The 16,976-nt window shown below is 38.7% G+C and overlaps 1 protein-coding gene across 3 annotated transcripts; it reads left to right on the top strand.

The window, feature by feature from the left end:
- Positions 1–200: 200 nt before the first annotated feature.
- rabl6b (RAB, member RAS oncogene family-like 6b) lies at positions 201–16,515 on the top strand. 3 transcript variants are annotated; one of them, XM_062384793.1, is made up of 17 exons: positions 201–345; positions 1,588–1,982; positions 2,094–2,228; positions 2,580–2,627; positions 2,793–2,822; positions 3,189–3,241; positions 3,436–3,524; positions 6,189–6,329; positions 7,449–7,554; positions 7,779–7,882; positions 8,431–8,810; positions 10,387–10,540; positions 10,705–10,908; positions 11,802–12,054; positions 12,394–12,580; positions 12,999–13,054; positions 13,148–16,515. In XM_062384793.1, the coding sequence occupies exons 2-17, from the start codon at positions 1,853–1,855 to the stop codon at positions 13,337–13,339; spliced, it is 2,262 nt and encodes a 753-aa protein (XP_062240777.1). In that variant the 5' UTR covers positions 201–345; positions 1,588–1,852; the 3' UTR covers positions 13,340–16,515. The 3 variants fall into 3 exon arrangements, with proteins under 3 accessions (XP_062240777.1, XP_062240780.1, XP_062240779.1); XM_062384795.1 differs by having other exon boundaries at positions 205–345; positions 1,834–1,982; XM_062384796.1 differs by lacking the exon at positions 2,793–2,822.
- The last annotated feature ends 461 nt before the right edge of the window (positions 16,516–16,976 follow it).

Below are 16,976 nucleotides of genomic sequence, written 5' to 3' on the forward strand. Positions count from 1 at the left end.
GTAGGGGAGCAGGCGAGTGAGTGTGTCAGAGACACAGCCAAACTCGAACTGAGATCACTCCGTGATTGTGTGTGTGTGTGTGTGTGTATGCGTGTGTTTGTGTGTGTGCGTTTGAGGGAATTGTGTCTTGTTGGAGCTGAAACGGTAGCTTTATTTTGAAGGTGTTTACGGAAGTGAATGGTTTCTGTGTGACGCTAAACGCCAGGGATCGGGTGCCGCTCTCCTTTGCAGAGGAATGTCGCTGCTGTGTGTCTGTGTGTCAGGACCACAGACTGGATGGAGGTCTGAACAGATGCTTTGAGTAAAAGATGTCGGGACGGCAGTTTGCTGACATATTGAATAACCGTGAGTATCTGTCGCTGACGATGATGTCAGCTAGAGGAAGAGACCCGGCCGAGCGGCCGCTAAATGTCAGTGAGCGTAGAGAGGAAGCAAAGCTAATATCTGCTGGGTAGCTAGCTAACGAGAGGCAGAGGATAACGTTACATTTGAGACAGGGCAGGTTACTTACCGGGCTGCCTCATCACTGTTACAAGCCTGTGCTGACCTTGAAATGCCAGTTATCTAATTTGACTACAGCATTTTATTCGTTGTTGCTTCTAAAATATATAACCATCTCTCTTATCAGCGGCTGATAGCATGCGCAGCTAATGCTAGCCGGATAACGTTAAAGGGAAATTTCACAGTGTTGTTATTCCAGTGTTCCATTCGGCCACTTTCTCTTTCAGCTTAAGAGAAGCACAATGTACAGATGCTGGTAACGGCGGACCCATGTCTCAGCTGATCTTCATTGTGAATATTTTAACATGCTCTGCTGCACACGTATCACTAAACGACCATATGAGCCAATCACACATGATTCTTACTGAAAGAAGTACCACCTGACCACATCCTCAAATGCCGCCCCTGTTTGCGACAGTCATGTTTAATCATCAAGTGTGTGGCACAGAGCTGAATAGCAGATTTTCATCGTTTAAAAAGCAAGAACATCTTTTAATATCACCTCCAGCTGCTCTGGAGATTTTATCCGATACCTCAGAGACTCATAAGACAAACGATTCTCTGTCAACTCCTCAGTGTAAGATACTTTCCCCCCTTAAAGCTTGTCAACATAAGTCCTTACTCTTTTTGATTGACATGACAAAAATAAAATCATTTTTTTGTGATATATGAATATGCAAGTCCTCAGTGTAGTGCACAAACCAAAAATATTGTAATCATCAATCAGTTACTATGCAGATCATTTGTATTGGTTTGTTCAGTGTAATGTAATCCAACTGTAACCTCTCCTAATGCTGTCTTTGCCTGACTAATGGTCCCAAGTATTCTCTTTACCATAATACAAATCATTTGTTTATTGTGTTTCCAGGTGAACTTATTTTTGTGTTTTTAATCATAGATGTATAATTATTTTGCCGTAAAATGTCCTTAGACGTTACTGTATCTGGCAGTAAATTTCTGTCACATTTTATTGAAGATTTGATAATGCGTCTGCTTATGTGTTTGTTTATGTCATGCCCTCACCCTGAAAGGGAATGGCTGTTAAATGTAACTTCACTATTTCTTTGTTATTTTTTTTCTTTATAGACGATGCTTATATCAACATGCTAGTTCCCTCCACTACTGACTGTCAAGCAAGAACATTAGTCGAGGTCTAAGAGAACAACTGCCTAATTCAGAGAAAATATTCAGTAATTTGGCATCAGATTCGCTTCTAAGCATGGACCCTTGAATTCCTCAGCCAGCAGCACACACTGGTTGTCTATACCGTCAGTTGTGGTGTGACAAATTGTCCGGGGAGTTCCACTGTACTACCACTCGTTTCTTTACAAGCTTTTGAAGCCTCGTGAAGATGTTTTCAGCACTAAAGAAGCTGGTGGGATCTGAGCCAGGCCAGCTCAGGGACAAGAATATTCCGGCTGGCCTGCAGTCAATGAACCAAAGTCTGCAGAGGCGCTTCGCCAAGGGGGTTCAGTATAACAGTAAGTAGTAGTTGCAGGCTTCAGCCGTAAAGAATGCCTTTCCCTTTTGTAAATATCAAATTAACAGTTTTCCGACTAAATGAATGAATAATCTTTTTTTCCCACTCAAAGTGAAAATAGTCATCCGGGGTGATAGAAACACTGGAAAGAGTACTTTATGGCATCGACTGCAGGGCAAGAAGTTTGTGGAGGACTACATACCCACTCAGGAGATCCAAGCCACAAGCATCCATTGGAATTACAAAAGTAAGTTGGCACATGTTGGATCATTTGACTTGTTTTATCTCTTCACATCTGCTTTGGTTACGTTTCTATTCTGGTTTGTATTTGACATCTGTTTGTGCGTTGGTGATTTATTTCAGTGGCTCCATATCAAGGTAAAAAAGAGACTGCATTTAGATTTAGTTAACCTATTTTTAGAATAGGTCTGTATTTTTGTTAGGATGTCCATACCAAGCAAACCTTCCAACACTTATTCTTGTAGAGTTATAGTTACTGGATCCTTATTAGTGTCACTTAACAGCCTCTGTGTATTAATGTTTTTACTCTGTGTTACTATAACATGAATAATTAACTCACCCTTTCTGTTTCTCACAGCTACTGATGATGTCGTCAAGGTGGAGGTTTGGGACGTGGTTGACAAAGGTGAGTGTGTGACATTTGACGTTCTGCTGAAGCTGACCTTGCTTTAAGAAGTTACACCCTTTACCTGTCAACGTGTTTCAGTATTTCATGACATCAAATAGATGCACCACCCCTCAGTGTTGATGTTGTCTTATGTTTTTTGCACCTCTCCTGCACTCATCTCAGGCCAAAAATATCCTCTTCCTGAAGGTGTAGGTGAGAGCCACTATAGTGTGTAGAAACTAAACTTGATTGTGTGCCCTGGACCTGCCTAGTTTCTCTCTTATCTGAAAGTCAATATGCTGAAGGTTTGACTATTTCCAGGTTTGCTGTGTGGCTATGTGTCCCAGTTTGTCTTTTTTTGCGCTTTGTATGTAGAGAGCATAGGTGTCTGCACAGTGTGAGCCAGCAGCTGGTATTTAGAGGATGAAGTTTGTTGGAATTAAGCTGAAAGTTGCTTTTCCTTAAGAAAAGCACCTGTGCTGGTCTGCTTGCTTAACTCATCATAAAGTAACCAACAACCTAAGCCTTGATTGTGAGCTTTTCCTCACCAGCTCAATTAAATGTAACTCTTTTTCTCAGGAAAAGGCAAAAAGCGAGGAGACAACTTGAAAATGGAGAATGAGCCCCAAGAGGTGACTATCATATGACTGTCATGTGCTCAGGCAAAAAAGCTCACTTAAAGTATGTGGGTCAGTATTGGAATTAACCAAAGAACCCTTATTGGATCTAGACAATAATATAAGTTTTCAAAATGAAAGTATAATGTTTCCTTTGTATATATTTTGTGATTAATCAAGTAAGCTTAATAATAATATATGTGTTGTAGTCAGATGATGTGGCCCTGGATGCTGAGTTCCTGGATGTATACAAGAACTGCAATGGAATCATCATGATGTTTGACATTACCAAGCAGTGGTAAGACTCGTCTTGTCTGAACTGTTGTTCCACTATTGTCTTATCAGGGCGCTCTAATGCTGCAATATGCATGGGCAGATTAGGTTTCAGGGGCTGTGAAGCTCCAGTGGTGCGCTTTCTTCAGCTTCAAAGGCTAAACCTTGAACAGATATTTCAGCGTTCCTATTTTAAGCATCCTTAAGGAACCGGATGAGGTTTTTTTTTTAAACACTTGCATGTCTTAAGAGACATGCACCAATAGTTAATTCAATAATTTTGGTTTCCATGTCTATCTTACTATATACACATTCAGAAATATTTCAATAATTCATAATTTATGTTTTCTGCTATTTACACTTTGCAGTCAAATGTTTTTATTGTAAAGGAAATGCAATTTTCGGTTTATTAGGAATAACAGTGAATGAATATTGGAGAAATTTAGTTGACTAGTTGTATTCCTATAAATATATCATATCATAACGTGATGTAAATTATATTGTAAAGTACATACATAACTGCATAAGAAAGCAAATAAAGGGGAGACAAATAAATCATACGAAATATTATCCACAAAAAGTGAAAACTGTGACTCGTGTTGAAAGAAGAGGTTCGCTCTTCTTTTTAGCAGCTGTCAGGCCAGTTAGTACAATGCACCTTTAAAACTTGGTGATACTAAGCTTGGCCTAATTATTTAACAAGGCTGGTACAGACACTGGGATGGTCACTGATACTAAGTCATAGACACTGGAATGGTCACTGATACTGAGTCACACAGCCTGGCTGCCATGTGGGCTCATAACTGTGGAACTGGAGGATTTTCCCTCGTGAAGGAAAGTACCAGGGGCCTTCATAGTTGTATAAACTACACAACAGAACAGTTGTCGTCTACATCCAATAGAGTTTACACAGTATTAGGTGTTTTCTGTGTATATACTTGAAATAACTCAACTCTGGTCAACATTTAAGTGGTCGTAAAAGTTTTAAAACAACTACTTTAGAGATTTCGGCATTGTGAATAATCTAGTAGTACAAAGGTCTATGGTTAAAAAAAAAATTGGATTACCGAAAACCAGGAAATCAGGTCAAGGTTATGGTTAGATATTCCTCAATAAATTCTGAGTAAACAAATTACACTTTTTCTGCAGCAAATGTAAGTAAATCAAAACTTTAAAAATTGATGCAAGATGATGAATTGAAATTCACCTTTTCTCTGTATAAATACAGTGTTGGAACAGAATGTTACTTTGATACATAATTAGGACAAAATTGCACTAAAATATAGTGCTGTGTATTTCTACCAGATTTGCAATCAATCAATCAATTAATCTAATGGATGCTTTATGATCAACTGAACACAAAATTAAAATAAAGCAAACAGCAAGTGCAATGTGTTAGTGGTAACTTCAGAAACAGAGCTGCTATGTGCTATTCTATCTGATCAGTAGTTTAAGTTAAAGTTAAAATATATTTTTTATTTCAGAAAATTCCACAGTAACCCAAATAAAGCATCAATTAATCCTATTAACAAGTACTCTGTGTAACAAAGCATGATTCATTACAGAGCTTCATTGTTGTTCAAAAACACTGTTGTGACTTGTTCCTTCATAACCATGAACACAGACACAGACACAGTGCTGCTTTTAATATCCATCAGTGCACCAAATTTGAATTAATCTGCAGTTGAAAATAGTCCCAATCAAACTCTTTCCTCCTGTATGAGTAATGTTACGCACCTGGCCTAGGGGCGCCAGGCTGCACAACAAAAAGACGGGAGACAACAGTTTCCCAATCCAAATAAGTATTTAATCAAACCAAACCAATCCAAGTGCTCAACTTATAATAAAAGTATGGGATGTGGAAGTCAGTAAGTCCGTATGGTGGAGTGTGTATGCATGAGTGGATTATAGGTGTGTGTTGTTTCAACATAAGTGTTGAAAGGTGTGCATGGCTATGGAGCTGCAAAGAACAGAGCGGGAAGGACTGGGGAAGCAGACTCTTATAGGGCCTTGGCACCCGGGCCCAGGTGCACGCCAATCACTCCTAATGACCAATTAAGTAGGTCTCTGCTCCCCAGTCCTAGAAACAAATGGAAGACACAACATACAGGGAACCGTCACAGTAACGGTGCTGAAACAAACATACTTGATTTTGACTCGTAATACTTCGGCGTTGGTGTTGGGTCGGCAGAGAAGTCAGATAGTACTGAAAGACAAAGAGTTGTTTACAACAAGAAAAATGCATCAACAGCCGGATATTCTGTATTAACAGTGCTGACATGTACAGTATGTGTATAATAGAACCTTTAAGACCCATAAATTCTGCCCTCATTTATTTTAACGTTGCGACATTCAGCAGCAATAAGATAACATGCACGCTGGCTAAACTGGCAAATTATTTCTCAATGGAATGTGTGCAAGTGATTAGGCATTTAACCTGATTAAACCTTTTTCTTGCTTCTCTAAAATATACCTTTTGAACTATTTTTTCCTAAACTTTACAACTTGTATTTTATTTATTGTAACAAAAGAAGTGTACTAACCTGTAAATTAGTGTTTATAGCAGCTTTTTTTATTTTAGATATGTGTGTCTTAGAAAAGAGCAAACAGTCTTTGATAAAAACGTAATATATCAAAGTCTCTAACTTAACCATCGCACACATCGATGCATTTATTTTGTCAATTGCAGGACATTTAACTACATCCTGAGGGAACTGCCCAAAGTACCCACCCATGTGCCGGTGTGTGTTTTGGGAAACCACAGGGACATGGGCGAGCATCGTGTCATCCTCCCTGATGATATAAGGGACCTGATTGCTGGACTGAACAGGTAGAAATCAGCACTCGGCTAATTCTTCTCTCATTTTCAAACAAAAACTCTCTGTGGTGGTTAATCTGGAAGTTTAAACGACCTGATACAGTGTTTGATTAAATTCATTGAGCTGTTGAATTAAGCCACGTTTTTTTTAATAAACTAAATAACAATTCCATCACAGTGTTTTAGTCCCTATATTCTCCATCTGCATTTCAACATGTGATGATGTATTGACAAGCAGGGGTGGCACAAAGGAAAATATATCATTTAAGAAAATGACAGCAACAAGGATAAAATGAGTGAGACTCACAGAAAAGTATTTGATATTAGAGATGAGAGAAAAGGGAACATATTTATCCAACTCTAACTAGAACAATTTATGACTAATTGAGATGTCCTCAAATTATAGTTCTTATGTTGAGTTTGCGGACGAAAAAGTGATTCACTGTATGAATGTGTGTTTGTGGAAGGGTGAATTGCAAAACTGTACCGTAAAGCCCTTTGAGTGGTCATCAGGACTATAAAGGGGCTAAATAAATACAGACCATTTACCATACTTGTAATACATACAATTCCTATATGCAGTTATTGCAATGCATGGTGATTTGGTTAGATCGGAGTATAAGGGGCCTATAGTGTATGTAGTGACAATCTATCAGACAATTCTCAAGTACGAAGGTGCATGTCATGTTGTGGGATATTGTCTGTTGTGGGCAGACACAGTAGTAGCGGCTAGCTGCTAAACATAGTGGAGCTAACAGCTTAAGAGCTAGATATATTATAGATATATTTCTCTTGAATTGGTAGAGACCAAAGATTGAGCTAAGAGAGTAAATGTGTGTCTTCTTTGATTCATCAGATGTGTACAAAGTTGATTCCTAATGAATGAGCCTGTTGTTCTGGGTTCATTTGATATATAACAATTAAGGGTGATAATATCTTTTATTAACCCCCCAGAAAACAAATGGTCAAAAAAAGTTTTGTGCAGGTATAATATGCCAATTATTGTATTCTTAATATACTTAAATGATTAATAGGACTTGTAGGCCACGTACAGTACAAATATACTTTCACCGTTTTTAAATCTATATAATCTTTGATGGTGAATAAACTGGTGGTACTTGTGTTTTACAGACCAATGGGATCCTCTTACATCCACTATGCTGAGTCGTCAATGAAGAACGGCTTTGGCCTGAAATACCTGCACAGATTTTTCAATATCCCCTTCTTGCAGCTACAGGTAACTTTTTTTTTTTTTTGCAATTGTCATTTGTATCATGATCATTTGGATTTCTAGTTTTTCCACACTCAACTTGTTTGAATGGAATATTTATAATTATAATTCAGACAATTCAGTTCTGTAAATGGGACAGAATGATACTGAGATGAGTATACATGTGAATATGAAGGCTTCATCTGAGCTCTGTGCCCAGGTATTCATGGTATGTGTGTGTGTGTTTACAGAGAGAGACCCTCCTGAGGCAGCTGGAGACCAACCAGTTGGACATGGACGCCACCTTGGAGGAGCTCTGTGTCCAGCAGGAAACTGAGGATCAAAACTATGAGATGTACTATCTTTTTTCTTTTTCTCTGCCCGCTGGTGCACACCAGATAATAAGTTGTTCTGGTTAGAACTCAGGGCTCCATACGGCTGAAAACGCTATAGATAGCTCTGCTCATATCCATCTTCCAAAAGTTTAGGAAGATGGATCACATTTCCTTTAAGTTTTCATTGTCGTTGTGAGAAACCTTTTTTTAAATATGTTTTTCTTGAGAATTCATAAGTGCAGTTGTGGTTCTTGGCTCTCAGCTAACTTTGGCTTGGCGTTTCAAACATATTAAGGTGGCAGTGTAAGTACAAATCCACATTTATTTGTTTAGTCAGTGCTGAGTCTATCAAATAATTTAACCAATAGACCACTTCAGTTGATTGTTTTTGCAGATTTATTATACTGCAAATGAGATCTTCTTGACTAACAGATGTTAAGTTATATGCCCAATGCTTTGTATTTCTTTGTATGGCAAATTATTCTGATCATGCTGTCTTGTATCCCTAACTTAAGATATTATTGCAGGTGAATCAGTTTATTAACCAGTCTTGCTTTGATTTCGACAGTTTCCTTGAGAATTTGGAGACTCGCAGTAAAAGCTATGGCTCTCCTGGTCCAGCCAACGGGTCCTCCTCAGGCTCCCAGTCCCCCATTGTCCCTCCCAGTGGGGCCTCAACAGGCAGCTCCAGCCCCAGCACCCCTCAGCCCCCCATCCCCTTCCAAGTTATCCCACAGTCACCGTCTGTGTCAGTGTCCTCTCCGCCACCTCCCACGGCGGTGGTTAGCGGGGCAGCTTCACCTACTGCTGAGTCAAAACCATCAGCTCAGTCTCCCGAGCACCAACAGGCCTCCGCAGCATCTAGTGGGTTGTCCTTCCAGAAACGCAGCTTCATCTCTCGCTGGTTTGGTCCATCAGCTGCTGCTGATGCTCCTGTTCCTGCGTCAGGTGAGTCTCCTCCTTTCATAACTAACAGTCATTTGTCAAACATCCAACTAGTAGCAGAGATTAAATGTTAAAAGCCATTAGTCTTTTGAATACCATAAGAGAGTAAAATCCGATTCCCTGCCAGCCACAACTAGGATCTGGAGCTTTTCCAGAGACTTGCAGATAAATTATTTGAAAACCTTTTGCGTCACACAGAACTGAGCAACTCATTCACGTATGAGTTGAGGATTTGAGAAGAATCTGGGTTCCGGGGTCCTCGTCTCTCTCTTTAGCAACTCATCCACGTCTCTCTCCTCCAGCCGATCAAAAGTGTGAATAAAGTAAATCGTAACTGTACATGCTGTAAGTATGTATGTATTCTATAAGATGGTTTGTTGTATAAAGACTATATTACAAATTGTAACAGCCCCCCCGCTTCCCCAAACATGACGCAGAGTTTCTCTACTGATGTCACACGACTCTTTATTGTTCACTTCATTGTAGCCATAAAACCAAACACAAACGATAAAATACAAAAAACAAACAAATCACCACGAGACAAGTCAGATGAGTTAACGTGACATTGCGACTCCCATTCCACACTACCTGCAGCAAAGTAAATGGGACCAGCATCCTTACCTCATTTCGCTGGCGAGGGGTGTTTAAATATCGTTGTTAGGTCCGTAAGGTTTTGAGAAATGCCGCACAGCCCGCGTCCGGTCGATGGTCCTGCTCCTATCCTGGTGCCGGGGCTGTACGGCAGGTGTCTTATTGAACAGGTCCGCAAGCGAGGGATCTGGTTCGTCTATTAACATTGTCTGCTCCTTAAACTGCAGGTATTTATGCGAGGGGAGTCGCTACGTGTAAAACAAAATAAGCCAAACCCAAAATAACAGAATCAAACAGTATGCATAAAGTTTCAGGTGTAGCAGTCAGTTACACAAATACTCTTTAGTGGCACAGCACTAGTAAACTAAGGGGCTGTAGCTTTTTGATGCTTTTTAAAGTCTTAAATTGGCAAATTTTTGATCCACACTTCACTAAGCAATGAACAATCGCAGATTTAGACAGTTGCCTAACTGACTTAACAGGGTTTTAATAAGTACTAACAAGACCATTAAAGGAGATTCAAGGTCCTAAATCTATGAGGATTGACATAACTGAAGTGGATCATAAGATGCCAACATTTTATAGCATTGTTCACATACTCAGCCTTTTTGGAAGAAAGTACGGCTGTTAATATCAAGGAATATTGGCTTTATTAGGGTTGGGTACTTTTTCTCCCTGTATCTTTGTTATTTCTGAAGGTTTTGTTTGTCTACCTCCTGACAATTTTTGTGGTCACAAATAAGAGAGTTGTTTCAAAATGCTGGCTTAGAAGAATCTCTTACACAAATACAGAAAGAGCTGGGATTGCACCTCATCCAAGACCACATGATTTATCCTACACTTTTGTTAGATTTAAAAAGATGTTAAAAGTTGTAAAAAAGTGGGGAGTTGTGAAGAGGGCTTTTTAATTAAATTGCAGTTTTTGATTAATTTAAACTGTTTGATTGCTACTCACATTCACATTCATTTGCCTCTATGTTTTCCTCAGAGGACCCTGCTGCACCGGTGTGTCCTCTTAAGGTTCAGAGTGTGGATGATTTTGTGCCAGATGAGAGACTGGACAAGAGTTTCCTGGATGACAGCCTGCCCTTGAAGAACAGGGTTCCTCAACCTGCACCCTCTCGAGCTGTGGACAGTGACAGGTGAGCTATTTGTTAGTAGTTAATCCTCTGAAAGGAAGAATTTGTCCATTTCATCTTGTTGTATACACCTTGAAATTAGCTTGTATCATGATGAAAAATCAATAGTTATTTGCAGTTGGGTATGAAATTACTGAAAAGAGCAATTATCTTTTTCTTTTTTCCAGTGATGGTGAAGGCAGAGGAAACCCCATGGTGTCTGGTTTCCAGGATGAGCTTGACCCTGACAGCACTGAGCCCAGTCTTCCTCAGCCTAAGACCCTGCCTCCCAGTAAAGATATCACCCTAACCAGTGACGAGGAGGAGGGAGTACCAGCAGCCCTCACCATCACACAGGACGAAGACCTGGACAGTGAACCTGAACTGAAGGGGTAAGTCTATCTTCAGAACAATACAGGTGTTCACTGCCAGTATTTATCAGAATCAAATGTAAATGCTTTGATATTGAGGGTGGGTTTCCATGTCAGAGCCTTGCAGGGATTTAAAGGAAAGATGTGTGACTTTGAGCATGATTGTTAAATTTAAACAAACACCACCAGGGGATTATTGCTTCTTGTTATTTAATAATGGGTGGATGTATGATACACAATTCTTTACAAAGAAAAAACATAAGCAGAGAGAGAAATAGAAATTAAAGAAGTATCTTTGAAATATCTATAAAATGGGTCACTCTTTTAAACCGGTAAATTATTAACACTTTGCTTAGTTTACAAACACTGCATGAACATGTCCTGCCAGAGATAAGATATGTACTTTAAAATAATAATTTATTTAATAATTGATTAAATTCATTATATAACTTAATCACAACTGTTTATTTATCTTTAATTGTACTTAACTATAAGTTAAATATTTCTATATTGGCCTATTGCCTACCAACCTAGATTGTCAATAATGGCTATGGGTTTATATCAAGTGGAGCATTAGATTCTACATTTTCCCATGTTCTAATGTTACATCAAAATACAAAAATTGCAATTAATCTTATCACATATCATAATTCTTCTAGCATGGCATTATACATTGAATTGGTACCCATGTATCGTGATACGATCAAATTGAGAATCTCCAATTCCTTCTGTAAACCCTAGTTGAGTTTAATGCTGATATGTAGACTTAACTTGCATTTACATCTGCCACATAGAGTTGTGTAAAGGACAATGTAACATTACACTTTCTGTGCACTACATGTGGAGTGAGGAGCATTAATATGTGAAAGAAAAAGTATAAAAATGTATATGTGAATACTCAAATGCTTTTCCAGGCCTGTGGTTCATATCACAAAACCAAAGTTGACATCTAAAGCTCCAGAGCCCAGAGGCCAGACCACAGCGCCCATCTCCCTCACTTTAATCCCAGCAACAGAGCAGCCAGCCCGACAAGGCAAGAAGAAGGGAAACACACCCAAAGCTGAGGACTCTGACACAGACCCTGAAGCCCCTGTCGCCCAGCAAATGGTCTCTTTTGTCATGGATGACTTTGAGTCTGAAGCATCAGACACACCAAAAATAGCAACGGTGAAGTAGAACAAATACACAGCTTCTTTTTACATTTTCATAATGTATATTTATTTATCTATATGGTGTGTAAAGCTCTTTGAGCTGCATGTCTTGTATGAAAGGTGCTTTACAAGATAAATTATTATTATTTCTTACTGCTAAGGTTTGATTGAGGTATTATGTAATCTGCCATTCAGTTGAATTCACAACATGATAGAAAACAGACAGAATGCACACAGACACAGCGACTAGTAATATTTAATTGCATTTCCGCCAGACTGCAACATCAAGTGCTGTTTTATTTTCCTCTTATTTCTATGTGTAATAGTTCATCTTTGACTGCCCCATTCTTCCCAGCATGCATTTCCAATCAGGGATGAGCTCCTGTCCGATCTCTCTGATGATGACATGCAGATAGCCAAAGTGCCTGAACCTCTGAAGCCCACTGTGATCTCCTTTAAACAAAAGGACGATACCGATCTGTTTGGCCTCGGCATCCAAGAGGAGGCTCCAGCAGCCAAGGACAGCAGCGAGGAACAGGAAGGCAAGTCATGTGGACTTTGAGTGGCAGTTAAAAGCTGAAAAACACTATATAAATACAAAAGGAAAAAGATGGAATCTTTGGGAAAGGCACGGTTTTATGGAATTCCGATTCTTGACTAATGGCTCTTAATTAATCATTAATTATTTATTCAAGTGGCATCTGATGCTCATCCACAATTAATAAAACTATAGTTACATAGTTTCCTATCCGAAAATACAGTGGCTGTGTGGTACCTTAATTATTATATATATGCACCTGTATATTATTTTTTAATATTTTGTGTTTTGAGTAATTTACTTGGAAGTCCAAAACTTATTTCTTTTCAGACCCAATAATATATTTAGTTTAGAAATGGACCAAGTCCAATATTGATGGCTTTATTTATACATTGCACTGGATATGTCTGCTTCTCTTTCAGAGAAAGAAAGCAAATACTCAAAAGAAAAAAAGAAAAAGAAGAAGAAAAGCAAAGAGGTAAGGTGGATTTTGTTCATATTATACACTTTAAGCAGTGATATGTAATGTAATGTAATGCCAATCCATCTAATTCTGTTCTTCCTCTTTCAGGAGGATGATAAAACCAAGAAGAAACACAAACACAAGAAAAAGGAAAAAGAAGATGCTGCTACAGAAGATGACAAAGAGAAGAAGAAAAAGAAATCCCGGACCAAGAAAACAGAAGTGGATGAACTGGAGGACTTTTTGGGCGGAGGAGCAGGATTGATTAAAAGAGATGATGGGGATTATGAAGAACTATAAAAGTTCCTGTGAATTAGGAAATGGAGCCACTGAACCACAACAAGGGACATGGTTATTTAAAATCTCCTGGTTCCTTGACTTGTATGTGCAAAAAGCAGCATCTCCAAGCCATACACAATACGCAAGGCTACCAACAACACCCAGGTAAAATAACCAAGGACTCTGGTTCCTGTATGTTCCTTCTGACTGATTTTCCTAATCTGCACGTCTGCGGCCACTTCCATTCCAACCAGTAAGAAAAGGCAAGGACGCCCACATGTACTGTAGTGAGCTGTGGCGTAAAAAAAAAAAAATTGTTCTTTGTACTTTGACATGATTGAATATATTGGGTATTTGTCTTTGATTTGATACATTCTCCAAGTGATCCACTTCAAATTAAGCTGCTGTAAATAAGGATATCATTGTGTCTTAGTGTTTGTGTGGTTGGTGTAATAATTGAGAGCATGCTCAAAGTGATGACTGACTCCTTAGAGACTCCATACTGTTCATTTTTCTTTTTCTATTCCCTGTTGTTAGCTGAAATGGGTTTAAGCAGTTCTTTAGTCTCTCTAAATATGAGCAATGACGAATAGTCCCAAGTGATTTGATATGAGAATCTCGTTGATTACTAATAGAGGAAATGACTTCTCCTCTTTGTTCACACTAAGCCGGCTCCATTTTCTCTCCTGTGGTTCTATGTCCACACTAAACCCATTTTTATCCAAATGTGTTGCCCTCAAACAGTTGATAAATCTTGAGACATCTGAGTGAAGACTGACAGGCTGTGTCTGTGTGGTAAAAGAGTCAAGAAGACACCTTTCAGTTGCCTTTATCTCTCTGATGACCTTTTTATTTAATTGACACAGATTGTCAAAAGGCTGCTTGGTCCGACTTTCTCATGGTAATAGTGATTGCACTAACTTTGAGGGTGAGCAGAACAGGAAATACAAGCAGGTTATTTTAACAAACCGTAATGAAATCACTATTTACATTAAGAAAATAGAAATCCACAAAAACGCGGTGAGTCAAGTGCTCGATTCTATTAATACTTCCATTTACGGCTGGAATTCAAGCCAATATCTTATCTCCTGTGGCCAAGGAGGTTGTTTTTGTCTGCATTTGTTTCTCTGTCTGTATGTCTGCTGGTTAGCAGGATTAAGCAAAAACTACTGGATGGTTGAAGGATTTAGCATGGGTCTGGAGAGAAGGCACTACATTTTCGTGTGGATAAGGGGAGAGATCCAGTTTTTTTTTTCCACTTTAATGTTATAAGAGCAGCATTTTTCATCTTTATCATAGGTTTGTCTGAGAACAATTCATGCATTTTAATGGGCAAAATGAGCCATGTTTAGGGGACTGATATCTATGAGTGTGTGCAATGTGGTGCAGATCCAAATAAAAGTCTGGATGTAGTGAATTTGGTTTTATAAGGAGACTTTTGGGCCTTGACGGATGTATATGCTCGACTGTGTCTCATTCTAGTTTTCTATAAGCCAGACTGCATGCGGAGTTGGTCAGGCTCAGACTGTTAGTGGATCTCATGTTTCCATTTAGTCTCAGTGTGAATGGAAATGTTTTACAAAAGCTCTAACGACACGTATTGTTTTCACACCTTTTTGGAAATTAGCTGGCTTAGTGTGGATCTAGTGAAACTAATGACAGTCTCCAGCACAGTGTAGGCCTTTGTCACCACCTGAAGTTTCTTTAGCTGCTACAAACTATCTTCTTGCCCTGCACCATGCACGCCTCTCTGCCACGCTACACAGGCTAGATGCTGTACAAGTCCTCTTCATGTTTTACACTGTTGCCTTGACGGAGGTTACTACAAAGGACTGGTGTGCCACTCTCCTCATGAACCATTATTAAGTGTTCTTAATGTAAACAGTTTGGTAATTGGTGGGCTTAAAAATATCCTACAGCCTTTTTAGTTGTTGAACAGAATCTGTCATCCTGTTGTAAGATTGCAGTGAATCACTACATGTTTGTTGGTCTTTTTGTTTATTTTTGTTTGATTCTCAGCAAACAGCAACAACACCATTCCTTTAAACAGAGTATTCTTTTTCTGTAAGTGCAGCATTTCCAAAACTCTTTATTCTTGTTTTATTTATTGCTTTGGTTTTGTTGTTGTTCTGACGTGTCAGTTTTGTTTGTGTGATTTGTGCTGAAACTATCATCAACAGTCCAAAAAATCATGTCGCTTTTCTTATGGTATACACTTGTTCACATTTGCGAACTTTGTCCTGTTAACTATTCTCCAACAGTTTGTCGCCACTTCTTTTGGGAGGATAAATACAGTGATATGAACTTCCACTCTTCTCATGTGTAACTTCTTTTGTCCAGACGCCTCAAACCGTGGCTTAGACGGAGATGACGTTCAGTATCTTCCATGAACTGCATCACCAAAATGTTTCAAATGAGTAAAGTCTTCTTGCATCTAAGAAATATAATGTGTATTTTTAGACCCGTTTTGACAAGTGACAAGTGCACATGGTTACACTGTTGGCTTACAAAGAAATAATGTTTGATATTCCAAAATTGAAACTATGCAGCATTGATCCTGAATACTGTACACTTTTTTTTCTTTTTTCTTTTCTGGTCTGTCATGTGATTGAGGATAAATGCTGATAGCAGTTTCAAGCTAAGCATGAGACTTAAATGTACAGTAAAAAGAGAATGTATAAAGTATATAAATGAATATATAAATATATATTTGAAGAGCTTTGTTCCAAAATGTTGTCTACACCATGCAGAAACATTGTCCCTGAAATCTTATCAAATGGTTTTAACAGGAAATTTCCAGATGGGATAGGTTACTAGAAATCATGTTAACTCAAGTAATAATGCACTAATATTATACACTCAGTTGTCAGTTTACACATTTATATATAGCCAATATGTTTGCAGTCTTAATGGACTTCATAATGTTGAGTTTGTGTGGATATTGTTAAAGATGTCAGTCATCAGTTTGTGAGATGCTGTTGAACCACATTGTATTATGTAGTTTTAGCATGGTGTTCCTAATCAACTGAGTGTATATCAGAAATACTGGATTTTAGATTTTTTTTCTGCATGGGTATATCATATTTAGGAATGAAATCCTTAATTTAATTTTCACTCCATAACATGTCTCAATTTACACTGTGTGCGAGTTTGCTTATGTTTCGTTTTTCCCATAAATGCAAACATTTCTTCATAAAGGCTGTTTCTTGTGTCAATTCTTTAAAAATAGTTTCACCTTCAATAGAATTTGGGGAAAGATCTGTGGAGAAAAACAGGGTGTTAAGTTAGTTTTCTGATGAACACAGAATAAGATGGATGTATGAGATGGCAACTGAATCCCTCATTGCCGGCCACTTTATTAGGTACACAGTGCTAGTACTGTGTTGGACCCCCTTTTGCCTTCAGAACTGCCTTGATTCTTAGTAGCATAGATTAAACAAGGCGTTGCGTTTAAACAATGTCGAATTTGTACTAAGGGGCCCAAAGCGTGCCAAGAAAATATCCCCCACACCATTATACCACTAACACCAGCCTGAACCATTGACACAAGGTAGGAGGGATCCATGCTTTCATGTTGTTTATGCCAAATTCTGAACCTACCATCTGAAGGCTGCAGCTGAAATCGAGACTCATCAGACCAGGCAACGTTTTGCCAATC

The sequence above is a fragment of the Platichthys flesus genome, chromosome 3, assembly GCF_949316205.1.
Source record: "Platichthys flesus chromosome 3, fPlaFle2.1, whole genome shotgun sequence".
NCBI lineage: Eukaryota > Metazoa > Chordata > Actinopteri > Pleuronectiformes > Pleuronectidae > Platichthys > Platichthys flesus.